This window comes from Hyphopichia burtonii (assembly GCF_001661395.1).
Source record: "Hyphopichia burtonii NRRL Y-1933 unplaced genomic scaffold HYPBUscaffold_3, whole genome shotgun sequence".
NCBI lineage: Eukaryota > Fungi > Ascomycota > Pichiomycetes > Serinales > Debaryomycetaceae > Hyphopichia > Hyphopichia burtonii.
In genome coordinates, this window is record NW_017963730.1 from 1,233,918 (window position 1) to 1,259,811 (window position 25,894).

Genomic DNA, 25,894 nt, shown 5'->3' on the forward strand with positions numbered 1-25,894 from the left:
GCGATTTGATTAGTTTTTGCAGCTTTTAAGGTCTCGTGAGGAAATTTCCCCATAATTTCGTAATTCGTGCTCTTTTCGGAGATCGATTAGAAACCATATTCCCCCATTTCCCAAAGTCAATTCAAAGTTTTTATTCTTTCACGTTGAGTTTATAAAAATCATTCAGCAAATAGACATGTATGGAGCCAGAACTGATAGGTCACTTTTCTGGGATTATTATCGGCCTACGTTAATGCTAGCAAGTACAATACTTTACACAAAAATTTGAGGTAACGCAAAAAAATTAGATTAGAATGTGGAATCTTTGTTTTCATCAAACTATTAATATAGCTTAGGATTTCCTTTAATTCTCGACATATTTAGTTGTTTATTTCCAAAGTCAAAGATATTGCTTCATATTCGTATCAAAAATGTCTTCAGATTATGGTAAGATGACGTTCCGAGAACAGATGCGAGGATTTCCTCTTTTTCAAATGTTCATCATTAGCTTAATACGTTTTACAGAACCTATTGCATTTACTTCTTTCTTTCCTTATGTGTACTTTATGCTTATCGGATTCGGTGTACCCGAGAACGAAACATGGAGATATTCAAGTTATTACGCAGCTTCATTTGCGTTCTTCCAATTCCTTTTTTCTATAAGTTGGTGCAAAGCTTCAGATAAATTTGGTAGAAAACCTACATTACTCGTGAGTTTACTCGGTAGTGCCTTATCAATGCTAGTATTTGGATTTGCTAAAAGTTACTTTGTTGGGTTAATAGCTAGAAGTATGATGGGTGGGTTCACTGTGATTGCTATTATTCGTACAATTATTGGGGAAATAGCTACTGAGAAGCGTCATCAATCTATAGCCTATCTGACGCTTCCTGCTTTTTGGAATATAGGTGTAGTTTTAGCTCCTTTGATTGGTTCCAGTAAATATTTAGTTCGTGTTCCTGCTGATATCGCTAACCCTAATAATTTCTTATCCAAAATAATCACAGTTAGACCCATCTCAGTAAGTACGGCTGAGGGATTTTATGATTCATTTATGGATAAATATCCATATGCATTATCAAACATTGTCATTGCTGCTTATATTATTTTAAATATCTTTATTGGATTCTTATTTTTAGAAGAAACCCATCCTGATTTCAAGGGAAGAAGGGATTATGGTCTTGAACTTGGTGATTTAATCAGAACTGGTTTGGGTTATGAAGTTCCAATTAGACCTTGGAAATCGGAAGGTTTGTCAATAATACAATCAAATGTAACCGATAACAATTCATCTGTTCTTGAAATTGAATCCATTGATGAACGTACCCCATTACATCACTCTCACACTAGTCCAAGAGCTTTCTACAATGATCAAGATGTTGAAGATGATGCTCTTTCTACCAGAAGTGATGATTCTGTTCAATCTACTAACTTTCTCTCGAAACGTGCTTCCAATGCTATCGTTCGTAGATACTCAGAAATTCCTCAACTTCATTTGACTAGAACTAATACCCGTGACCCAGATGCTGTTTCTATTTTCACCTTTCAAGAAGGTGTTGAGGTTGGTGCATTCACTAAGCCAGTAATTCAAACAATTACTGCTAATTTCATTCTTTCATTTCATAATATTATATATTGGGAATTCATACCTGTATTTTTGGCTGGGGAGTTTTTGAAGGATGAAGTTCTGTTTCCTTTTACCATTAGAGGCGGGTTTGGTTTTGACTCAGCTACCATTGGTAATTTGCTTTCTTATACGGGATTAATAGGTACTTTGTCTATAATGATACTTTTCCCATTGATTGATCGTCATATGCGTGCTGTTGTAAGTTATAGATGTGGTCAAGCAGTCATCCCATTTGTGTATTTGGCATTACCTTTTATGATCTTTACGCTTCCTGATTATAACCCTAAATTCAAACCTGGTCTCACATTGAATTTATTATATTGCTTGTCTTCATTGAGTACCGTTTGCTCATCCATATGTTTTCCTCAAATTTTCATGTTGATTCACCGTGCTTCCATTCCCAAACATAGGTCTTACATTAATGGGGCCTCGTTGAGTATTACTTCATTAGCAAGATGTATAGCTCCTCTTTTATGGGGCTCTCTCATGAGTATTACAGAAAAGTATTCAATCAGTGAAGTTGCATGGTTCTCATTAGCCTTATTAGCATTCAGTGGCTTCATTCAATCCTTATTTTTGAAGGATTATGACGAGGACTTGAAAGCAGAAGATGAACCTTGATGCATTAAGATAGACGAATATTTTCATCTTCCATCTTCATTTAATTTATAATTCTTTTATTTACTTGAGCAAAGTCGATTTTCCTATAATGCTACATTGTCTGCAAATCGTTTTCTTTAGAAGCAATACAGAGTTTTCAAAGACACAAAATACACGTAAAATATTCATTATAAAAGTGAAGGCTTCATAATCGAGTATATCAATTAGAAGAAGCTGTTTTCACAGCCAATATGTTGAAACCTTCAGTAATACCAGTAGCAATTAATTCGCTGACTTCACTGTCAAACATAAGATTACTATTTTGAGGAAGGTTATTAGCCATAACGAATGTTTCACCTAACAAATTAGGTGAAATCCTAATCAACTCATCCACAAAATTCACTGATTCTTTAATCTTAAAAATTGACAAATTAATCGTAGGATTTCTCGTTAAAAGTAAAGATTCAATTTCTTTTTCAAACGAACTCATTGTTGAGGTATTAGATACTGATTTTGACGACGAAGCTTTGATGAAAATATTAATATGGGAAATGTTAAAGGAAAGCTTGTAAATAATATTCAAGGCTAGTAAATCACTACTACTAATCAAGTTATCATGACTTAATACTAAATTAACAGATTTAAGACCGAATAAAGATTTGGACTGTTCAAGATAATTGGAAGCTTTGACATTGCTTGGCTCATTTTCATTTATTGGACTCATAGCATGTTTAGCTTTGGTATTGTTAATTAGCAATAACCCGAAGTTAGATTTGCAAGATTTGAATAATTCCTTATAGAGACTATATTCAGAGCCATCCACAAACTCATTATTGTAATCAGATCCAACGAGGGGAAATTGGACTAATATCCTAGTATCAATACTACTTATAAGCAAATCTGATTTCTCAAGTATTTGTTCATTGATTGTAAAAATATGGTTCTTTTGGGTTGATAATAAAGATTTTGAAGTATAATGGATTCCAAGAAACTGGGTAAAAATTTTCATGATTGCCAAAATAGATGAAGATTCATTAATATCATTTTCATTGTTTTGGTTAATCAAAGAATCATTATCGTTATGTTGGGAAGAAGCCTCTAATAAGTCCGACGTTCTTGAAGTAAATTCTCTTAAATGCAAAGCTTTCACATCAAGATCATAATTTGAAGATGAATTTCCATCATTTAAAGCAATATCATGAACCACGGTCATGATGTTCGATATGGTATCAATTCGTTTCAATAATAGTACAAGCTTTGTTATCCTTAATTTATGTAAATCTTTGATTGCACAGGATTCATCTGTGTTAGAACCATCAAAATCTTCGCTTGGGTCAGAGTTGGAAGTATCTACTTCAGCGTGGATTGGACTTCCATCCCAATTGATCTCACCTTTCATGAATTTTTCAACTTTTTCTCTATAGCTTATTGGATAAACCCAAAGGGTCAATGGTGTGGTTAGGAAGGTGGTTATAAGAGCCATCACTACAAACATTGAATAGACCCTTTGAGAAATGATACCAGCATTCAAGCCTAGAGACAAAACAACGATCTCCACTATACCTTTACAGGACATTAAAACCCCAACGGCTAATGATTCTCTGAAAAGAAGCTTGTTGAATCTGGCAGCAACAAATCCTCCCATAATTTTACCAAACATCGCTAATAAAATGATACCGATTGTATATGCCCAATCTATTCCTCTATTCAATAATCCCAAGTTCACGTTTAAACCAGCGAGAGCAAAATAAATAGGAATTAAGACAATATGGATTAGATCTTCCAATTTTTCGGTAATACGTATAACATAACCATTATCCCGGGGAACAATAACACCGACCATGAATGCACCAAAGATTGGATGAACCCCAATTGCGTCAGTGTAAAAACTGGAGATAAATACACAAATCAAAATAAGCATCATCAGGATTTGCAGGGGTTCTCCGCTAATTAAATCGTTAGTGAATTTCTTCAAAAGTAATCTCATGCACATCCTTACTGGGTAAATCAAGAACAAGAACCAAGCAGCAGTTAATAGTAATATATATAGGGTATTAATACCTTTTGATGAATTGGCAAGAGTAACGGCCAATGCCAATAATATCCAACCAGTAAGATCATTTGTAATACCAGCAGCCAAAACAATGGTCCCGACCCTATCAACAATCAAATTTAACTCAGTTAATATACGAACCAATACGGGGAAAGCAGTTATACACATTGCAACAGCAATGAACACCATAAAAGTTGTAAAAGAGATTTCTCCAGTCAATTCACCGCTATATTCTTTATATAAACCTTTAGCAATACCACAACCCAAAGCAAATGGGACTGCCATGTTTATCAAGCCAACACTTAATGCTACTTTCATGTTTTTCTTGATAAATTCAACGTCGACTTCAAGACCAATAACAAACAAGAATAAAATGATTCCAACGTTTGCAATCAAAGTCAAACCAGGAATCGACTCCTTAGGGAAACAGCTGGTAGTGAACTGGGGTATATGGCCCATCACAGAAGGACCAAGCAAAATACCGGTGATGACTTCAGCAATCACTCTGGGCTGTTGGAGTCTTTTGAGAGGGAAATGGAGTATTTGACATAGTAAGATAATGAAAGTAGCTTGGAATAAAAAGAGAGTATACGGAGACGATGTTGAATACTCTAGAGGATTTCTACCGGCAACAATACCAGCGACGCTATGGGTCTCTACCGCCATCGAACTAATAGTTTAGTAAAGTTGTAAAAATGAAGTTGAATAAAAAGAACGTTTTAAAGACGAATCCGGGGAAGGACTTGGAATTGATTAGTTTGCGGTATGGGCCTAGTGCAGATCAAACCGAACTGATAAGAAATGGAAAATCAATAAAAAAATCATATTAAAATTTAATCTTGGAAAGAGGAGATTGAATAATACCTGTTACGGCCATGACTATTGCTGATGATGAAGTTCGTATTTTAAACCTAAGCACGGGTGCCACGTATCCGCAAGAACTTTCCCATCCCCAAGACCCTATTCTTGCATCTCTTGGGATGTTTATCGTTGATGATAATGAATATCCAGCCTCATCTGGGCGGCCAAATGAGTACGACATACTTGGTGGTGGTGGAACATATGCTGTTCTTGGAGGGCGTATTGTCTCAGGAATATCCAAGGCACGATTAATCACTAGTGTATTCGACATTGGTAATGATTTTGCTCCTTCTGTTAAAGAAGAGATTGAGACATGGAAAACTGGAGTTGCATTTCGTAAAGATGAAAATCGTAAAACTACCAGAGGTGTAAACGTTTACGACGAAAATGATGTTCGGCATTTTTATTATAAGACTGATAAGAAAAGAGTGGAAGCAGAAGATGTTATTGAAACAGACAATCTTATATTTCTGAAGACATTTCATTTTTGCTGTGCAATTGATCGCTGTGAATCAATGATTGATAAGCTAACCAAGAAAGTAAAACAGTTAGACTCTTCTAGACCTAGACCTAAATTTATCTTTGAGCCTTCCCCAGATGCTTGTATTTCAGAAAACTATGAAGAATTAATCAGAGTATTACCTAAAGTTGATGTTTTCACACCTAATCTTAATGAAGCAGCTGAGTTTGCCGGGGTTAAAACGCTACCCACCACTGAAGAAGAGATTCACCAATTATCTTTGAAATTTACTCCGTATATGAAATTACCAAATTCTGGTGTATTGATAAGATGTGGGCCTTTGGGCTGTTATGTTAATGCACCAGGAGCTACCAAGTTATTACCAGCGTATCATATAGATCAATCTAAGGTTGTTGATGTTACCGGTGGAGGCAATTCATTCTGTGGAGCATTAGCTGCTGCGTTGGTTCTTTCAAATGGCGATTGGTTATATTCGGCTATCATGGGCACACTTATCAGTGGATGCATAATTGAAAAGTTGGGAGTTGCCTGCGTTGAAAAAGATGAAATATGGAACGGAAAGACTTTAAAAGATCGTTTACAATATTACTTAAATAGAGAACAGGATTTAGCGAAAACTTACAAAATTTTATAGAATAATACCATGCAAATTTATATTTAATAATGCAAATTAAAAACCAATATGTAAATCATCAAGTCATTATTTAGGGGAAGCACTTTCATCGCGTTCATCAACTTTATGGTCAGAATCATCATTTGAATCATCAATTGAATTATCATTTGAATTTTCATTATTTAAACTTTGTTTTTCGTGGATACTAGGAGGAATATTATCAACATGGTAAAGAGTTTTCAAGATTTCCTTTTCATCAGTCCAAGCACGAATCTTTTTACCATAAATATAGATGAGGATACCAAAACTACTTAAGAAAATTTGGATTGCACCATAAACGAGATAAGTAGTTCTAGTATTGGTTGAATCGATAAACTGAGTATTGAATAAAGAAAAGACAAACCCCATCAAATTTTTCATAAAATTGAAAGACACCAACAGCTCAGCAGCAAACATTTTATAGGTGTCAACGGTGAAACTAATACTTGTAGTACTTGCTATGGAACTACCAAATGAAACACAGGAGAAGAAAATGATAGGACCAATCCAAGCATCTTTAACTTTAGTTGACCAACCAAATCCCATTAGTCCAAAAGTGATGAAAAAAGTAGCAGGGATTAACATTAATAAACGAAATTCTGGTTCATAAACACCATGATTTTTACTTACAACAAATCTAGTTAATCTATCACCGAGAATCCCAGCTGAAAGAGAGCCTAGAATCCCACCGATGAAAGGACCAATATAAAACAACCCCACTGTTTGATTGGAGTAATTATAACCAGGAGCTTCAAAGATGGAAGCGATTGCTTCTGAAATCACGATTAACCATACCACCGAAAATGAGTAAATGAAAGATCCAAACAAAACCGCTGGGTAAGAATAAAGGAAAAAGGGACGTAAAGCAACCATCCACCAACTATCTTTTGTATGACGACCGGAAAAAACTGAGAGTCTTTGTACAAATGATTTTGGAGTTGATTGAATTGAGGCGGTATCATCATTTTGGTCACCATCACCGTGATGGTGGTGATGATGGGTATTTTTTGTTATACCAATTGGAGCATCATTTGATTGGGTATCGGGATGAATTGATGAGGGAAGACTTTCGACATCAGAATCCAAAGATGCATTATAAAAACTACTATTAGGTAAGGCCCAAGCATTTGGTCTTTCACTTGGAGGATGATAATTACGAACTGCTCTAGCGGCTTTAGATTCTTCGATTGATCTTTTGTTTGGAGTTGGAGTACGATCCCAAAAAGTTTCGGGAACAAATAAAAAGGTACAAATTAAGGTGAATCCAAGAAAGATTGATAAGATCCAAAAAAGCCAATGACGATCTAAATATTGGAAAACAAGACCCGATAATAAAGGAACGATATTTTTACCACCAAGTAGTAACATTGTATAAATACCAGTTCTATAAGCACGTTCATGTTGGAAATAAAGCTCCGATAAACTTGCAGAAGCTAAAGATTCTGTAGGAGAAGCACCAAATCCCATAATTATACGAGCGCCCATTAAACTACCAAAAGTTTTCAGAAATGACCCCCATAAGGAACCCGCTAAAAATAATACAATCCCCAAAAGATAAACAAATCTTTTACCGTATAAGATAGCAGTTGGACTTGCAAAAACTGAACCGACTCCTAAAGCCAACATAAACCCCCCGACCAAATAAGTAACGGTATGTAAAGGTTTATCGAATTCTTTTGATAACTGAGATAATCCAGCGGCTAAAACTGGGGTTTGACCACCACCGAGGAAAGTTTGTAAACCAATAACAGCAAAACAGATATCTTTTCGTAAAGTTGGCCAAGTTAATGGATCATTTTGATCATCATGAGGCTGAGGATGAAGAATTATCCCAGTGTTAGTTCTTTTCAAACTAAGTGAATCATGGTTGGACGTATTAACAGAGGATGCAGCATTGGACTTGGTTTCCTCTGGGTCATCTAACATAACAATGGTCCCAGTGACCTCTTTGATGTTTGGTTGTTTTATCCCTAAACGGCTATCCGGACTATTTTTAACAGTCATCCCGTATACTTAAGCGTTCTTCTTTTTCTTTTTTTTCTTCTTCAAAGATGAAAACGCCCAACTTATATATGGATATGGCTAAAGAGGAGTAGAATTATACCAGATTAAACAAGAAAACACGTAAGGTTCGAGAAAAAGAGAAATAATGGTTATCAACTGGCTGCGATGATCAAGTTTCCTGGTGGTGCATGGGGTTTGTTACGCATTGTTAGATTAGATATTTGGTTTTCGTTCTTTTTTGTAAGGGCATCGTGCGTGAAGATATTTCATGTTAATCGATGGATTATGTAATGGTCCATCGCAGGACACCTTTAGGGACGCTACCCTAGACTTCGGACAACGGGTGACCTGGTTCTGAAGGGATGTTACCAGATCTTTAAGCAGATGAGACGAACATAGACAATAGATATCTAAAACAGAAAAAAAAAAACAGAAAAACAGAAAAAAAACAAAAATAGTCAAAACATAGTCAAAACATATCTAGATAAAAAGAGGTAGACAGACAAGTAGACAGACAAGTAGACAGATAGACAGATAGATAGACAGACAGATAGACAGACAGACAGACAAGTAGACAGACAGACAGACAGACAGGATCGGTTATTCTTTTCTACTGAAAATCGTGTTACTCTGAAGGAATCATGTCAAATAATAGTTGCACTTATCTACTAGAAGGGTTTCGAGACTCAATCCGTGTTCGATAGATTTCCAGGTCACAAGAAACCCAGACTTTCGTGACTTGTCTGGAACGGTTTGAAAAGTCGAAGTAAGCTCTCTCATCATTTATAGTTATGATTAGACTTACGCAACTCCTCTCTCTCTTGATAACAACCGGTAGCTCCAGAATGGAATAGATAGCGATAGCGCATTCGGTTAACCAAAAGAAGACCCGATTTTTGATAGACTGCAAAAAACTGGTTCCCGATGCGGAAAATTAGTCGCTGTTATCAGCATTAGGTCCTTATCAGAACAGAGTAGATAGAGAGTAGATTGTAGATAAATAGAAGGGTTAGTACGTTCAAGGGTCAGGGGTTGGTGTATTCGACTTTATCGTGATAATGTCCATTGATTCTACACCACAAACTTCAGTTTCTCCAGAGCCACCTACTAAACAAACATCTTATGTTTTCCAAAGTACAGTTAATAAACAGCTCCCCCATGCAGTTGGAGGAGACGGGTGTTATCTTATAGTAGAAGATGCTGAGACCGGAGAAAGAAGAAGAATCCTCGATGGTATGACTGGAGCGGCCGTTGGAGCACTTGGATGGGGCGATGAGACCGCCATTGAATTAGTGGCTAATTCAGTGAGAGAATGCCATTATTCTTATTCACCCTACCATTGCAATAAGAATGCAGAAGCATTAGGCAAGTTTTTAATTGATAATTCACCCCCAGGAGTATTCACAAGTTCATTGTTTCTTGGATCGGGATCAGAAGCAAATGAAAATGCAATGAAATTAGTTAAACAATATTTCTTAGAACGTAATTTACCTAAGAAAAATAAATTCATTAGTAGATCAACATGCTACCATGGATTTACCCTTGGATCACTTTCGATTGGAGCCAATTCAAGAGCAAAACTTTTCCAGGATATCTTATTACCAAAAGAACTCACTCCTAAAACTGATGTTTGTTATCCATTTCGTTATAAGCAGAAGGGACAATCGGATGAAAATTATGTTGAGCAATTACTTGATAATTTGGAAAGTCTTATTTTGAAAGAGGGACCCGATACCGTGGCCGCCATTATTTTGGAAACCTTGCCAGGAAGTTCTATTGGTACCGTGCCACCTCCCGCTGGCTACTTACCAGGAGTCCGGAGATTATGTAACAAGTACGATATTGTCTTCTATTTAGATGAAGTGATGTGTGGTACTGGTCGGGCCAACCCCCCATCTGGTTATGGATTACACTGTTGGGAAAATTATTTAAGTCCCCAGGAGGCTCCCGATATTCAAACCATTGGTAAAACATTGGGTTCTGGGTATATCACCATTGCCGGGGTTCTTATTGGTAATAAGATCCAAAAAGCGTATCTGGAAGGATCTGGAGCAGTTATTGGTGCTCATACTTATGCCTCCCATTCTTTCAATTGTTTGGCAGCATTAAAAATTCAACAATATATTAAGCAATTGGGACTCACCAAAAATATCTTTAAGATGGGTAATTTGATGGGTACTAAATTGCACGAAGCCTTAAAAGATAATCCGATTGTTGTTGATGTACGTGGAATCGGGGGGTTTTGGTCAATTGAATTTGGTAAAAATGGGACTCCTGATAATGATGTTTTCCCATTGGAAGCAAAAGTTGCCCTTAGAATCCAAGCCCAGGCTTTCCAAAATGGTCTTACCGTGATGGGTGCCCAAGGTGGGTTCAACCAGGTCGGAGACCATATGTGTCTTGCTCCGGCTTTCATCATTCAAGAAAGCGACGTTGATGAGATTGTTAGATTGACCACCAAAACCGTCAACGACATGGCTGTTCAATTGAAAGCGGAAGGCTACCTCTAGTGTTTAATACTTACTATCTATCCACACCATTATACTATTATACTATATCACTATAATACTATAACTATAATACTATAACTGTAATAATATAACTGTAATAATATAACTATAATACTATAACTATAATACTATAGCTGTAATACTATAGCTGTAATACTATAACTATAATACTATAACTATAATACTATCACTATAATACTATAACTATAATACTATAACTGTAATAATATAACTGTAACACTATAACTATAATACTATAACTATAATACTATAACTATAATACTATAACTATAATACTATAACTATAACACTATAACTATAATACTAGCTATATATTGTACTACGTCACTGGAACAGACGCGTCCTTTAGAGCTTCTTTTGGGTAAATTGAGTGCAGGAAATCCGTTCCTGGTGATTCCAATTGGATATCACCAGTAATACTTCATCCACACTGGTCTCTGCCTTCCAGTCGCCCATGCTGCCCTTGAGCCAGTCCAGTGGCCCTTGTAACCCCAGCCAAAGGAACAGAGTAATTACCAAAAGCGACGAAAACCATCAAAAGAGCAAAATCCTTTGTGCTGCCAAACCCGCCCAAAGGAATTCTCAGGCTTTTTTTTTTTTTTTTTTTTTTTTTCTTCTGGTTCAGCAGTGAATTTTTCTATCCTCGACCCTTTCAAAAGTCTTCTCCAGTTTTGAAAACAACATTGAACTTCTTTTCTTTAGAACTGGATTGACTTGTGCCTTTTCAGCAATGTCCTTAGAACCAAATGGCGTTTATATTGCCACCTATTCAAACGTATGTATTCTGAAGTGTGGCCATACGGATATGGATATATATATGGATATTTCATTTATAACTTGCTATGATTGAAACGCGTTGTGGAATCAAATTACTAACTTATATTAGACTGACGTGTATGAATGTCAGATAAACAGTTGTCCGCTTATGAGAAGATGCAAGGATGACTGGGTCAATGCAACCCAAATCTTGAAATGCTGTAATTTTCCCAAAGCTAAACGGACTAAAATCTTGGAAAAAGGAGTTCAACAAGGGTTACATGAAAAAATTCAAGGTGGTTACGGTAGATTTCAAGGTACTTGGATCCCATTACCAGACGCACTTAGATTGGCTGGTAATTATGGTCTTTCTCCAGAGATGGCACCGGTTCTATATCTTGATTTTACAAATTTGAATATTCCAAGAAAAGTTAAACCAGTTGGTGGTTCAGCTATTGGTAAAGATGGAACCCCAGTTAAAAGAAAATATACTAAAAAGGCTAAAAAGGATGGTGAAACCCCAACTAAAAAATTGAAAAAAGCTGATGTTCAATTACAGTTGAACCAAGCTCAAACATCTCAATCGCAATCGTCAAGTGATTTATACAATTCTCAAAATTCATTTGCTACTTTATCAAGGGACGCTTCTCACTTAGGCCAGCAAGTTTCTAATTCTCCAATGGCTTCTCAAAACCCAAATGGGTTTTCTATTAATCAATTACCTCCAACTTTCCAACAAGCAAATTTCATTGGGGTTAATGGGGTAAATACTTATCCTGCTGATAACCAATCGGTACAAAATGATTTCCATAATTACCAAATGCAATATCAAAGATTTCAACAACAGCAACAGCAACAGCAACAGCAGCAGCAACAACCAAGTAGACTGCAACCACCTTTACTGTATCAATTCCCCCCTCAAAATTCAATACCGTCTAATATGCCACCTCAAATGATGGGCCATTTCCGTCATCAATACCAACAACCAAAAGTTCCTTCTTCTCAATCAACTAATGATACTAATTGGTCTCAGGAAGAACCTTTAAGAGAATCAGATACTTCAATGTCCTCAACGGAATCAAACGCTCATCATTCTCATTTACCTTTAACAAAATCAAAAGATGTCTATCAACCTCAAAGTGACGATGATAATTCATACGCGGCTCAATTATTAAGATTTTTCAGTGATGATAACTCTCAAATTCCTTATTTTGTTCATAATCCTCCTTTTGATTTTAATATTAATGAAGCAATCGATGATGAAGGTCATACTCCTTTACATTGGGCTTCCTCCATCGGTAACCATCTTATGATTCATTTATTGATCACCAAAGGAGCTAACCCCCTAGTAGTTAACAATTATGGTCTTAATCCTTTATCAAAATTAATTTCTTTTAATAATTGTCATGAATTAAAAAATTTTGCAAAAGTTTTAGATGATTTAGAATTATGCTTAATTAATACTGATATAAATGGAAGAACTCCTTTACATTATTTGAGTCAATTTTCAAAAGTTAAATCTAAATTCGAAAGTTTAAATTATTATCTTGAACATATTCTTAATAAATTAACAAAATTAACGGATCAAAATTCTGCTAATTCAGTCAATTTAATTAAAAATGTTCTCGATCATCAAGACGTTAATGGCGATACTTGTTTACATTTAGCTGCAAGAGCTGGTTGTGATAAATTAGTTAAAATCTTATTAAATTACGGTGCTAGAGATGATTTGGTTAATGTAAACAATGAAACTTCTAAAATGATTATTGCTGAATTAAATCTTTTAGGTGATGATTTTCTTCGGCCTGCTCCTCCAATTAATCAACGTCAATCTTATTCTCAAGAAAACAATGCTTTGGCTACTCCTATTCAACCTAAATTTGGTAATGCTGAAACTCCCGATACTCAAAAAACTACAGTTCAAGATGATGATTTAGATGATGACGTTAATATTGATAGAGTTAATAAAGAACATTTAGATACTTTGACTAAATCTGAAGATAATAAAGAAAATTTATTTATTGATGATACTTTTAAATCTTATGAATCTATATCAACTCCAAAAAGTCAAAATAGTTTTTATACTTCGTCTAATATTCATCAACCATTGGCTGTTATTTCCGAACGTACTGCTGAAAGTACTCCAGCAAAACCAGTTGTCGATTCTAAAAAAGTGAAAAAAGAATTGGATGTTTCCGTCAATTATAATCCTAAACCACCTAAATTAGATGAAGAAGGCAGAATCATCGATGTTAAATCAAATAATAATGATGATGAAAACGATGATGATGAAAACGTTAAATTACCTTTCAAAGATTTATCTTGTATGATGACGGGTATGATTAATTCCTTGGGTGACAACTATAAACAAGAAATTAAATTCCTTAATAAAGAGACAAAAAGAATTCAAAAAATTATTGTTGAAAAACAAGTTTCAAATGAATCTTCCATTGATAAAATAAAAATCATTTTAAATAAATATGGTTTTGAAGACTTTGAATCAATTGAACAAGGCAAGAATCTTTTGAAACAAGAAACTAATAATTTAGAACAAAATTTGTCCAATAAAGAACATCAATTACTTAATCATATCGAAAAAATCCAAGCATCAGATATATCCATTGCAGTTAAGAACTATGAGGGTGAAGAAGATGTTGATGATGATGATGAACAAAAAATTAAACAAGCCATTAATTTGTCGAAACTACAAGTTGAAAGAAACCATTTGATCAGTGGTATAATAAATAAAATTAAAAGCCATGGCATTGATTCCAAAATGTATAAATATAGAAAACTTATCAGTCTAAGCTGTGGTTTGAAAGTTGAAGATATCGATGGTTTACTAGATGGTATTGAAGAATCGCTCATGGAAACAATAACAAATTAAGTCTCTTAATTTTAACTCACTTTTTCAATTCTTATCAATCTTCGAAGAAGGTTGACTGTACTATAGAAAAGCTTTAGCTGTGTATTACTTAAATGCTTCCCTTGTTATTATTATGAACATTTACTATTCTGCGTTAAACTAGCTATACTGTAGTATCTTAAGACCCGTACATTTTTTGTGTGTGTAATTTTTCATTTCCTGTGTTTTCTCGACTTGTTTTTTGAAATGAAAGTAAATAAAAGTCTGCAAATCACTAACCATCAAGGATGAATCATAGAATGTCTCAACACAATAAAAGACAAAAGATATCGAACAAATCAGGACATTACACGGTTCCTGCCGCTAAGTATCCTGAGAAGTCAATAGAAGGAGCATCTTATGCTCCAGTATATTCCATATACAGTGGTGACTTGGTTGGCGGTAATTTTAAAGCAGTCACTTATAAATCGATATTTGGGCTGAAGTATATTGAAAGACTAGACTTAGTCCGTAATGCATTGATTAAGGATGAAGAATTTAAGCCCATGAGAATAACAGAAAAAGACTATGTCACTCCGGAACTGATAGAAAAGTTAAAGAATGAAGTACGTACAGCAAAAGAATCCAGTGGTATTAGAAATCACTCAACTGACGAAAAAGTTGAATTTTTAAACTCGCTTTTAGATGATGAATTAAAAGGGAAACAACTCCCTGAGAGTTATGGTCCTAAAGTTATCGATTATTATAAAAGCGAGAAGCCAGATGTCACTTTAAATTTTAATCGAAGTGACTTTGAATTCGTGAAAAAACTTGATTTACAAAGGATCAAAATTGATAGATTTGAAGATGTGCAGAATATTGATATGACACCTTATGAAAGAAGAAAAGAAGAATTGGCAAGTACTCAAGACGCGGGAGTCCAGGATGAACCTGCTCCAATTCAAGAACTGAGCCAAGGTGGAGAAAACTTTGAATTACCACAGGTAACTGGAGAATCTGATATTCCTGGTGACTCTCTGCTCGTACAAGATCATACCGCTTTGCTTAATGAAACACTCGTCCAAGAAACGGCTCAGCTGTTTCCCCTTGGTCAATTGGAAGGTGAGATAACCGATCAAACATCTGAAAACCAGTCACCAGAATGATTTATAACTACAATGATTTTCGTTTGTATAAAATATGTATATTAAATAATAATTATCTTTAGTTCTCCAAACCACCCAATACAACACTTTTTACGATAGTATAATCTTCGATACCAAACTTTGAACCTTCCCTTCCAAATCCACTTTCTTTGACACCACCAAATGGCATAGCTGCTTCGGAAATGGCACCAGTATTGACACCAATCATACCAACTTCTAAATTTTCCGCAACTTTGAAGATTTTGGATATATCAGAAGAATAAAAGTAGCCTGCTAATCCAACTTCTGTATCATTGGCCAAAGAAAGAGCCTCTTCATCAGAACTAAATCTAGTCAAAGGTGCCACGGGACCAAAGGTTTCCTCGTGAAAAATCTTCATTTTAGGGGTGACATCACCAAGGACAGTAAGTTCGTGAAAATTTTCACCAATATCTTCACGTCTTTTTCCACCTAATAGGAGTTTGGCACCTTTCTCAACAGCATTTTCAATATGCGATCTAACTTTAGACATGGATTTCTCATGGATCACTGGACCGTGTGTTGTTTTCTCATCTAATCCAAATCCTAAAGTAGTTTTGGATAACTTATCAACAAACTTTTTAACAAATTCATCATACAAAGAGTCGTGGATAAAAAGCCTATTAGCGCAGATACAAGTTTGACCACTGCTGCGGAACTTGGAAGCAATTGCTCCATCGACAGCCTTATCAAGATCAGCATCTTCGAAAACTATAAAAGGGGCGTTACCACCTAATTCGAACGAAAGCTTCTTCAAGGTTGAGCTCGACTGGGCCATCAATAACTTTCCAACTCCAGTAGATCCAGTAGAAGACACTTTCTTAATTAAAGGATGTTCACAGAGAATCTTACCAACCTCGGCAGAGGTTGCGCTTGGTAATACATTAACAACCCCTTTAGGAAAACCGGCTTTCTCAGAAAGATGGGCCAAAGCTAAAGCACTCAATGGAGTTTCAGAAGCAGGTTTAATTACAGTTGTGCAACCAGCGGCAACAGCGGCACCAAGCTTCCTAGTAATCATAGCGGAAGGGAAGTTCCAAGGAGTAATAATACCACAGGGTCCAATCGGTTGACGCAAAGCCAAAATCTTACTTGTTGCATTTGCAGAAGGGATAATATCGCCATTGACTCTGGCAGATTCTTCTGAAAACCATTGAAAGAAAGAAGCAGCGTAGGTTATCTCACCAAATGCATCAGCATAAGGCTTCCCATTTTCAAGCACAATGATTTTAGCTAAATCTTCTTGATTTTCCTTCATTAGACGATAAAGATTGCTCAATAATTCAGCTCTATATCTACCCGTTGTCTTTCGGAATTCATAGAATGATTCTGAAGCCGCTTCAATTGCAATGTTATAATCACTTACAGAAAAGGACGACACATCGGCAAGCTTCGATTCAGGCTTGGGATACAAAGCCGGATCAGTAACTTCAAAAGTGTTCTTACTTGTTATCCATTCACCATTTATAAATCCACCTGTTTTCAATAACTCGGGATTCTTTAGGTTCTGCAATACTTGCAGTGCTTTGTAAGTGGAATAGGATTTAGGGAAATTAGCCAGCTTTAGGCTCAAAAGACGAATTGAGCTACTTTTTATCATCTTCAGTGTTTTGTAGTATTCAATTGGATGAATAAGTAGACTTCTTGAAACACTTATTCACTTGCTTTGCTACCCGATCAGCCCCAATACCATTTGAAAAATAGGTTTTTGTAAGGTGCACACTCTGTCTCGAATTCTTTTGCACCTATTTCTATTATGGATCAACATTTCCTTTTGGTGAAATGGAGTTGAAGAGGATATTGGGGACCGATGCATTGATCACTGATCTACCTGTGGTGACATGCTATACCGGGTTGTCCATCCTTGTCCCTGAAATCGGTTTAGTATTCCGCATATCTTATCAAAAGAGAAAGGTGGAAGTTTATTTCGCATCGGTTTCATTACGTTGTGATAAGCTTTAGATCTCAACCAAAGTTTAATTGCAAAAAACTATAAAGTAAGCTGAAAATCACATCGCGGGATTCTGTTTGGTTGAGCATTGGAATCATGTTTTTTGAGCTTGTGTTTATAATTTTTTTGGTTCCAGCTTTAGCTCTGGTAATCAAGCCTGATATTAGGCTAACAGTATTGAATAACAGCATTCAATCTCAGGAATTAAATGATTCTGAATTTAGCTTCCCACAGACCCAATCCTCTGATCTCTTTCCTATGCCTTTATGTCGAGGTATAGTATTAGAAGAGGCCACCATCGACGAATTGCAGTTGTACATGGAAAATAAGACTTTGACCAGTGTCGACCTAGTTCATTGTTACCTCGAGAGATATTTCCAGATTAATGATTTTGTCAATGGCATTCAACAGCTAAATCCAGATATGTTCTCCATTAGTGCTAGCATGGATGAAGAACGCGAGCAGGGTATAGTTAGAGGACCCTTACATGGTATACCGTTTATAGTCAAGGATAATTTTGCTACCAAAGATAAGATGCAAACTACGTGTGGATCTAATGCCTTGTTGGGTAATGTTGTACCTAGAGATAGCTTCGTAGTACATAAATTAAGAGAAGCAGGAGCTGTTTTGTTTGGACATGCTACGTTATCTGAATGGGCTGATATGAGATCAAGTGACTATAGTGAAGGCTATTCAGCTGTTGGGGGACAAGCAAGATCGCCCTATAATTTGACCAAGATAAGCGGTGGAAGCTCTACTGGTAGCGGAGGGAGTGCTGCAGCTAATATGATTATGTTCTCGTTAGGTACCGAGACTGATGGTAGTATTATATCTCCATCTGTATTGAATGGGATTGTTGGTTTCAAACCAACTGTAGGTTTAACCTCTCGTAATGGGGTGATACCAGAATCCGAACACCAGGATACAACAGGACCTATGGCTAGGACGGTTAGAGATGCAGTTTATGTTCTTCAGCACATGTTTGGTGTTGATGAAAGAGATAATTATACTTTTGCTCAGACCGGGAAGACTCCACCAGATGGTGATTACTTGAAGTTTTTATCCGACCAATCAGCTTTGAAAGGAGCCAGATTTGGCCTTCCATGGGAGAAGTTATGGTCATATGCAGATGAAAGTATGGTGGAAAGATTACTAGAAACCATTAAAAGGTTAGAACAAGCTGGAGCTACTATTTATAACAATACTAATTTTGGTAATTTAGATGTAATATCCGATGATGGCTGGGATTGGAAACTCGGTAGAGTTAATGAGTCGGAGTATACTATAGTAAAAGTTGATTTTTATAATAATATTGAAAGCTATTTATCGGAACTTGAAAACACCCAAATGAGAACTTTGCAGGATTTGGTTGATTATAATTATGCCAATGATGGAACGGAAGGTGGTAATCCCGGAACACATCCTGCTTTTGAATCAGGCCAAGATGGGTTTTTAGCTTCTTTGGAATGGGGAGGAATCAAAAATGAAACGTATTACCAGGCAATTGAATTTGTTCATAGGACCTCTCGAGATGAGGGAATTGATTATGCTCTTAATTATACTGATTCAAATACCGGAGAGAATTTCCAGCTTGATGGATTACTCGTACCATCAAGTCATGGCATAACATACCAGCAAGCCGCCAAAGCAGGATATCCCATGGTAACGATTCCGGTTGACGTTGACCAAGACGGAATGCCATATGGACTAGGTATTATGCAAACAGCTTGGGGTGAGCCAGATTTAATAAAGTATGCTTCTGCAATTGAAGATTTATTGAAGCATAGACCAACGCCGAAATATTACGAATATTTATCTAAAAACGTTCCCGTTATATAAACTACACGAGTTTTAAAGTAAGTTATTCTATTACATATGTAGATATTATATGACTATAACTGTAATCGGATAAGTAAATGCAATGGACTGGTAATACCCGGTTCAATTGAAAATTTGATAAGGAAATGAAACTAGATAAACTCCATTTGTTCAAGTGTTGTTATATATAAAGAAAAAAAGAAAAATCGGTAATATTCATAAATAGTTTGGACCAAAAAAGTCATTGATCATCGCCTTCATCTTCATCATCGTCACTAGATAAGCTTCCTACATCACTAAGTTCATCATCTTCATCATTGGCTTCATTATTTTCGGCTTCGTCATCTTCGTCGATCAGAATGTTCTTAGCATATTGATTGACATATTTCTTAACTGTTTCAGTATATCTTTTTTCGTCTTTATTCATTAAATTGGAAGCCTCGGTGTTCAAAGGATCGCTTGGGTTAGCATATCTAAGTAAATGGGGTAAAAAGTTCTCAAATATGTTTAATAAACCAAACATAGGGGACCAGGTTTGGTTTATAACATCGAGACAAACCGACCCAGACGTTTCGTCGATATTAGGGTGGTATATTTTGTTGATGAATCCAATGGACGGAGATTTTAATGGATATTGATCTGGTAATTCAACTCGAACTTTCCAAACTCCTCCGGAATAAGGGGTATCTTTTGGACCATTAAATAAAACAAAAAATTGTTGGATGGAATCTTCTATGAGACTAACCTCATGGTCACTCATCATAAGATCCATAACATCCTTTTCAATCCGTCTTTTGGAAGAACTCATGGTTGTTTTTCGTAATCAAAATACTAAATCCCAATACTCTCAGTTCGATAAGCTTATCAAAAAGATCAAACCACTGCACCGGGGGATGGGGGAAATATAGTTAAATGCAAGCACTTCTTGTCAATCTCTCAACGATTCGACAAGCTGAGGTATCAAAAGTAGTTAATCAGTCGACTAAACTAAAGAAGAATCAGATAATACAATTGTGGTTATCTGATAATATGTTGCTGTAACAAATTAATAAGGGCAAATATATAGTCATCCGCGCCCTGATTAGGTAGAACTGGTGTAAGGGTGCAAAAAAAAAATGGAGAGACAGAGATAGACGGCATGTGACCTATACGAACTATGACAATGAAATATACATATATATTGAACATATAGATAAGAGAGAGAGGGAGATTAAAAGGGAAGTTAGGTCAAATGTGGTTATTCGTTAAACATTCATTAGTTGAAACCACCAATTCTTGGTTGCTCGTCCTTTTTGACAACTTCAATTAGCCAATCACAACTGAAAATTGTCTTACCCTCTTCATAGAATTTGGAATGGGCAGGATAAGTACCTCTGATTAAACGACCACCGGGTAATTTATCGGGAGGGAAGCGGACCAGATGAGTTGGTTTTTCTTCAGTGTTAACCTCAGCATGATCATTCATGTGCAAGTCTCTTGATGCAAAAGGAATGCCATGTTTCTTAACTACTTGAGAATAAGTGAGTTTCTTTAATGCTCTGCTTTTCACTTTGTAAGTAATTATTAGATAGTATGTAGAGTATTCGGGAAGGATGAAATGCAATCTTTGCGGCAAATCTTCCATCTCAGGGTGATACTCTAAAGACTTGGAATATCCCTCGACTTCAATTGTCATGGAAACTAAATCAATCAATTCTGATTGAAAATCTTCAATTAACTCTTCTCTTGTTTTTTTTGCCATCTTTCTTTGAAATTGTTCTCTATAAAGATTTTTTTGAGTAAATTGGTGTGATATTTATATGATTCCAAATTGATTCCTCTTGGGTCAGGCCAGTAATTGTTGCAGCCTTTTTAGATCAACTGAATTGTCTGGCTTAAGAAAAACACCTTTTCACATGCCTTGGCTCAAAGCTTGAAGCTTTTGTTATTTTCTTCTTTTGTTCTTTGGGTTTTGGGTTTTTCCGTGCTTGTAACATTCGTTATACTTCAAATAAGCGTGGTTATTTTATGTTGCTTTCACCCGTCGCTTACTGACATCAGCAGTTGCAATGGATTCGAATCTGCGTGCAAGTTTCACATGTCTGTATTTATCTTTTTGGTAATTTTTTGGCAACCATTCACTCAAGGAGTAAACGATCGAAACTAAAGTCAATGAGCATCCTGAATCATATGCTGTTCTCGTCTACATTGGGGATTGGGTGATTTTGGTTCATTACTCAAATAAAGGTTTGCCACCTTCGAAACAGTGCTTCGAGGTGTCAGTCCTTCATCTCAAAGGTGGGGTTCATTCAATGCTATTTGAAAGGATAGCCGTATCAATCAGGGTTATTCAACTGAGAAGATTTTTTAGATTTTTGCAGTTTTTTTACTTTGATCTCCAAAAGTCGCACCCAAATAATCAGTTGGAAGAATTGAGCAGTAGCCAACACTCGTCTTTCTCGATTTCAGTTAAAAAGTACATAGTCATGATTTTGTATAACTAAGGTCGAGGTATTGTAAGCGTTGAAGGCTGGGAATGCCTTGTAAATCTTCTTATATTACTCTATTCTGGGCTTGGATGACGCAGATTGTATGTAATCTGGATAACAATTTGAAATGATTCCATTATCAGGATATTTAGTATAACGTTCTTTTCACCATTGTTCTGGAGTGTTTTGAATCATTTTGAATCCTTAGAGATTCTACTTATATCCAGTAGGGCTTTGCGATTTAACTTCCAGTGCTATTTTCTGTTGAAGTGATTGCTTTTGTAGAAATTTTTTCCATCGTTTAGATCCATGATCGTATTGTCTTTTAGGAATCTAAAAAAGGTCCGTTAGGTGAGACGGAGAGAAGCTTATTAGCAATAATGAGCCTGATTTTTTATCTATTGTTACCATCAGTAAACGGCCAGGCAGGTCAATTACTAAATTCAAATTTGGCTCTAAGTTTTGGGCTGTTGAAATAGAGAACCAAAGGAAGCAATGCCAAAAAATTGCACTTATGTCCATTGGCAATCGAGGTATTATAAGGTGGATGTCAACAAATTAATCCCCAGCCAAATGAATCACCTGGGTTTTGGCATAAAAAAGAGCAAAAAAAATTCTGTGAAAGACTATCTTGCTCGAAATAAAGCTGTTGCTAAAAATTTTTGAAATATACAAATAACAGGTGATAAGTAATTCCAGAAAAACAGCCCTTTGAACGTTTTTTTTTCTTTGCAAATATTTTATTTAATTTTAAAAGTTCCAGTATATAAAACCATGTTATTTCAGCTTCCATGAAATGGAGGGTTGGCCGAGTGGTCTAAGGCGGCAGACTTAAGATCTGCTGGACAGTTGTCCGCGCGAGTTCGAACCTCGCATCCTTCATTATTTTTTTTGCATTTTTTTTCCTCTACTGACACTAGTATATTAGCTATGACGGTGTAATTAGTTAGATCTACAAGTAAAATAATCTGATTATTTATATTTATTTTACAAAAACCTTTTAATATGAAATTATGTGATTAGGCAACACGTTCAGCACCACTTAATTTAACTGCGGCACCGTATTTTTGCAATTTGGTCAATAAGTTATCACCTTGCTTAATCAATAAGTGATACTGGCTGTTCTTATTATCAGGTCTATTTGTTTCGATGATACCGTTAACTTTATCAACGGTACAATTCAATTTTTTATTTGGTATGAATTTACATAAATCTTGATCCAAAAATTCCTCACTAATACTGAAATTTCTAGCCATTGACTTTAAGGATAAGGATTTATAACTTTCTAATAATTGACCATATGCTTTACATCTCAATTCCCTTAAGAAATAATTTGCATGTTGGTTTAAATATTTGTTGGTCAATAACAATTTATCATGAGTTTCCAATAAATATTGGAAAAAATAATTATATTGACAAGTGTATAAAGAGTTTGTTAAATTGATTAAAGGTTCCAAATATGAAGTGGATGAATAAATGGATAAAATTTCTGGAGAATCGATAATCTTCGATTTAAGATCAACTCTATCTAAGGATAATACACCGGCAACAATAGAATAATGAGCAACTTGTTCATAAGAACATATTTCAGTGGAAGTGAAAGTTGCTAAGGAATCAATTAATAATTTAGCGGCCTCAGAAAAATTTCTTGTAGCCAACAAGTAGATACCATGATAAGTTTTATAACGGTTACGACGTTCCCAGTCACCACCTTTGTCGATTTGAGCCTTGACTTGATCCAAGTATTTGGCCACTGCAGGATAATCATTGAAGAAAAATTCAATTCTAGCTAAAGTCAATAAAATATCAATCTTAGAACCAGTGCTTTGAGTCAATTCTAAAGCTTTTTTATAAGTGGCAATAGCATTTTGCTTATCAATGATCTCAGTGTAGTACTCGGCAAGTCGGATAGTAGAAGGTAAGATTTCATCTTTAGTTTCATCATCCTCTTCTGCATCTTTAATCTTTTTATTCAACTCAGCAATTTGTTTTTCGTTTTCACTTTTTAATGAACTATACAAAGCTTGATCGAATTTCACTATTTCGGGTAACTCAGATGTCAAATATTTATAATATGGTGCCAATTTTTTCTCTTTGATTGATTCAAGAAGTTCTTTGACTAACTCTTCACGGTGGCCAGCGTTATCAAGATTCTTTGATAAAAGGAATTGCTTTTCCGATAAAGTATAATCAGGGATTTTTGGGACATCAGAATCAAATTCACTCATGATGGATGCTTCGTTTCAAAGTCTAAACGTGTCTATAATGGATAAGAGCTTGATATCGAAAAGTTACTTTTGATGGTCAACTTCGATTTGCCCTCCTCTTGTCTAGCGAGTATCATTTGCAGTTTATAAAAACAAAACCTGCAAAATAACAACATGCAAACCGGAGAAGTTAAACTGCAAAATTAAAAAGAAGAAGAACCCGTACCTATTTTTGCGGGGTACAGTTAGAACCGAAAAGTTCTGGATCAAAAAAACTGTTCAAAACTTGATTTCAGAGTTATCTCCATCCGTCAAGGATAATTTGAAAAATATTTAAATCCGGAGAATCCCCTTTCCATTCATTTGGATAACTCAATTCTTCGAAACTATACTGACAAAATGTCGATTAAAGAGGATATTCCTGCTATTTTCTTAGATAAAATTTCACCAAAAGGGTTGGATGCAATTCAGAAATGCAAAGATTTTGTGAATGATTACTGTTTGCCAGCAGATGAGCTTTATTTCAAGCAAATGTCTGATGATCCAGCAACAAGATGGAAATCGACCCCAGAGATCACCGAAAAGCTTAAGGTGAAAGCTCGTGAATTGGGTCTTTGGAATATGTTTTTGTCGAATCACTACCCTGAAGGACCGGGATTTACTAATTTAGAATATGGATTGATGGCTCAATACCTTGGTAGGTCATTTGTAGCTCCAGAAGCTACCAATACAAATGCTCCAGATACTGGTAATATGGAGCTTTTCGCTAAATTTGGGACTGAATATCAAAAGAAGAAGTGGCTTCATCCTTTACTTAACGGGGAGATTCGTTCTGCCTTTCTCATGACTGAAAAGGGTACTTCCTCTTCCAATGCTTTGAATATATCGGTGTCTGCTAAATTGAACTCAAAGGGGAATTACGTTTTGAATGGGGTCAAATGGTTTGCTTCTGGTGCCGGTGATCCAAGATGTGCTGTTTGGTTAGTAATGTGTAAAACCAGTGATAAATCTGGTAAAGAAGCTTATAAGAATCATACGGTCTTGGTATTAGATGCAAAGAAAGCTTTGAGTTCTGGGAAAGCAAGATTAATTAGACCATTGACAGTATTTGGATACGACGATGCTCCACACGGTCATTGTGAAGTAATGTTTGATGACTATGAAGTGCCAACAGAAGACACTCCAAATGCTATTCTTGCTTCTGAAGGAAGGGGATTTGAATTAATTCAATCTCGTTTAGGACCAGGTAGAATCCATCATTGTATGAGATTAATTGGAGCAGGTGAATTTGCATTATTAAGGGCAAACCAAAGAGCCAATCATAGAATTATTTTTGGAAAGCCAATGAATCAAAGAGAGTCATTTATTAATGCTTTTGCTCAAAACAAAATTGATATTCAATCCTGTCGTTTATTAGTTTTGAATGCTGCTCATAAAATTGATATATCCAATGCTAAAGTGGCTCAACAAGATATTGCTATGGCCAAAATTGAAACTCCTAGAACTATTCTCAAAATTTTAGATTGGGCTATTCAAGTTTTTGGTGCAGAAGGGGTTTCTCAAGATGTCGAGTTAGCAAGAATGTACGCTCATGCAAGAACATTAAGAATTGCTGACGGACCTGACGAAGCTCATTTGAATCAATTAGGAAGATACCATGCTAAGAAGTATCAAGAAGCTGATCAATTTTTCGAGAATTACAAAAACTTCCCAAAACTTTAAGTAGCATATATAGCAAAAAGATAATACGAATACATATGACGCTTGATATGAATACATATGACGCTTGATATGAATACACTTGATGTACACTTGATGTAAATATATTTATCTATATGGTGACTGCAAAAAAAAAAGTCCAAAAAAGGCAAAAAAAGCA

At 35.7% G+C, this 25,894-nt stretch overlaps 13 protein-coding genes and 1 non-coding gene across 14 annotated transcripts; 8 read left to right on the forward strand and 6 right to left on the reverse strand.

Moving 5' to 3' along the window:
• The first annotated feature begins 357 nt into the window (after positions 1–357).
• On the forward strand, positions 358–2,292 carry HYPBUDRAFT_152690 (uncharacterized protein). The gene has a single exon (XM_020221145.1). It carries the CDS (start codon positions 411–413, stop codon positions 2,223–2,225), a length of 1,815 nt encoding a protein of 604 aa, XP_020077066.1. The 5' UTR covers positions 358–410; the 3' UTR covers positions 2,226–2,292.
• Positions 2,293–2,424: 132 nt separating this feature from the next.
• Positions 2,425–5,047, reverse strand: HYPBUDRAFT_138026 (K(+)/H(+) antiporter; the record flags this gene model as incomplete). The annotated part of the gene is made up of 2 exons (XM_020219653.1): positions 3,070–5,047; positions 2,425–3,030 (listed from the first exon to the last, which is right to left on the reverse strand). Exons 1-2 carry the CDS (start codon positions 4,921–4,923, stop codon positions 2,425–2,427), a joined length of 2,460 nt encoding a protein of 819 aa, XP_020077067.1. The 5' UTR covers positions 4,924–5,047.
• Positions 5,048–5,127: 80 nt separating this feature from the next.
• On the forward strand, positions 5,128–6,246 carry MAK32 (Mak32p). Its single transcript, XM_020221146.1, has one exon. The coding sequence runs from the start codon at positions 5,133–5,135 to the stop codon at positions 6,231–6,233; it is 1,101 nt and encodes a 366-aa protein (XP_020077068.1). The 5' UTR covers positions 5,128–5,132; the 3' UTR covers positions 6,234–6,246.
• A 53-nt stretch (positions 6,247–6,299) lies between these two features.
• On the reverse strand, positions 6,300–8,705 carry HOL4 (Hol4p; the record flags this gene model as incomplete). Its single annotated transcript, XM_020219654.1, has 1 exon — positions 6,300–8,705. The coding sequence occupies exon 1, from the start codon at positions 8,253–8,255 to the stop codon at positions 6,300–6,302; it is 1,956 nt and encodes a 651-aa protein (XP_020077069.1). The 5' UTR covers positions 8,256–8,705.
• A 608-nt stretch (positions 8,706–9,313) lies between these two features.
• HYPBUDRAFT_108663 (aminotransferase) lies at positions 9,314–10,765 on the forward strand (the record flags this gene model as incomplete). Its single annotated transcript, XM_020218646.1, has 1 exon — positions 9,314–10,765. One exon carries the CDS (start codon positions 9,314–9,316, stop codon positions 10,763–10,765), a length of 1,452 nt encoding a protein of 483 aa, XP_020077070.1.
• A 713-nt stretch (positions 10,766–11,478) lies between these two features.
• SWI4 (SBF complex DNA-binding subunit) lies at positions 11,479–14,429 on the forward strand (the record flags this gene model as incomplete). Its single annotated transcript, XM_020218836.1, has 2 exons — positions 11,479–11,561; positions 11,673–14,429. The coding sequence occupies exons 1-2, from the start codon at positions 11,517–11,519 to the stop codon at positions 14,427–14,429; spliced, it is 2,802 nt and encodes a 933-aa protein (XP_020077071.1). The 5' UTR covers positions 11,479–11,516.
• A 273-nt stretch (positions 14,430–14,702) lies between these two features.
• HYPBUDRAFT_152692 (uncharacterized protein) lies at positions 14,703–15,772 on the forward strand. Its single transcript, XM_020221147.1, has one exon. The coding sequence runs from the start codon at positions 14,708–14,710 to the stop codon at positions 15,551–15,553; it is 846 nt and encodes a 281-aa protein (XP_020077072.1). The 5' UTR covers positions 14,703–14,707; the 3' UTR covers positions 15,554–15,772.
• On the reverse strand, positions 15,612–17,171 carry UGA2 (Uga2p; the record flags this gene model as incomplete). The annotated part of the gene is made up of 1 exon (XM_020218494.1): positions 15,612–17,171. One exon carries the CDS (start codon positions 17,169–17,171, stop codon positions 15,612–15,614), a length of 1,560 nt encoding a protein of 519 aa, XP_020077073.1.
• Positions 17,172–17,618: 447 nt separating this feature from the next.
• HYPBUDRAFT_156708 (Glutamyl-tRNA amidotransferase subunit A (Glu-ADT subunit A)) lies at positions 17,619–19,361 on the forward strand (the record flags this gene model as incomplete). Its single annotated transcript, XM_020222230.1, has 2 exons — positions 17,619–17,635; positions 17,711–19,361. 2 exons carry the CDS (start codon positions 17,619–17,621, stop codon positions 19,359–19,361), a joined length of 1,668 nt encoding a protein of 555 aa, XP_020077074.1.
• Positions 19,362–19,581: 220 nt separating this feature from the next.
• Positions 19,582–20,148, reverse strand: UBC8 (E2 ubiquitin-conjugating protein; the record flags this gene model as incomplete). The annotated part of the gene is made up of 1 exon (XM_020223523.1): positions 19,582–20,148. The coding sequence occupies one exon, from the start codon at positions 20,146–20,148 to the stop codon at positions 19,582–19,584; it is 567 nt and encodes a 188-aa protein (XP_020077075.1).
• Positions 20,149–20,595: 447 nt separating this feature from the next.
• On the reverse strand, positions 20,596–21,081 carry HYPBUDRAFT_107598 (uncharacterized protein; the record flags this gene model as incomplete). The annotated part of the gene is made up of 1 exon (XM_020218565.1): positions 20,596–21,081. One exon carries the CDS (start codon positions 21,079–21,081, stop codon positions 20,596–20,598), a length of 486 nt encoding a protein of 161 aa, XP_020077076.1.
• A 1,525-nt stretch (positions 21,082–22,606) lies between these two features.
• Positions 22,607–22,690, forward strand: HYPBUDRAFT_t82. Its single transcript has one exon. It is a non-coding gene; the product is annotated as a tRNA-Leu (tRNA).
• A 137-nt stretch (positions 22,691–22,827) lies between these two features.
• On the reverse strand, positions 22,828–24,036 carry RPN7 (proteasome regulatory particle lid subunit; the record flags this gene model as incomplete). Its single annotated transcript, XM_020222231.1, has 1 exon — positions 22,828–24,036. One exon carries the CDS (start codon positions 24,034–24,036, stop codon positions 22,828–22,830), a length of 1,209 nt encoding a protein of 402 aa, XP_020077077.1.
• Positions 24,037–24,240: 204 nt separating this feature from the next.
• Positions 24,241–25,840, forward strand: HYPBUDRAFT_201314 (uncharacterized protein). Its single transcript, XM_020223014.1, has one exon. It carries the CDS (start codon positions 24,415–24,417, stop codon positions 25,735–25,737), a length of 1,323 nt encoding a protein of 440 aa, XP_020077078.1. The 5' UTR covers positions 24,241–24,414; the 3' UTR covers positions 25,738–25,840.
• Positions 25,841–25,894: the final 54 nt, after the last annotated feature.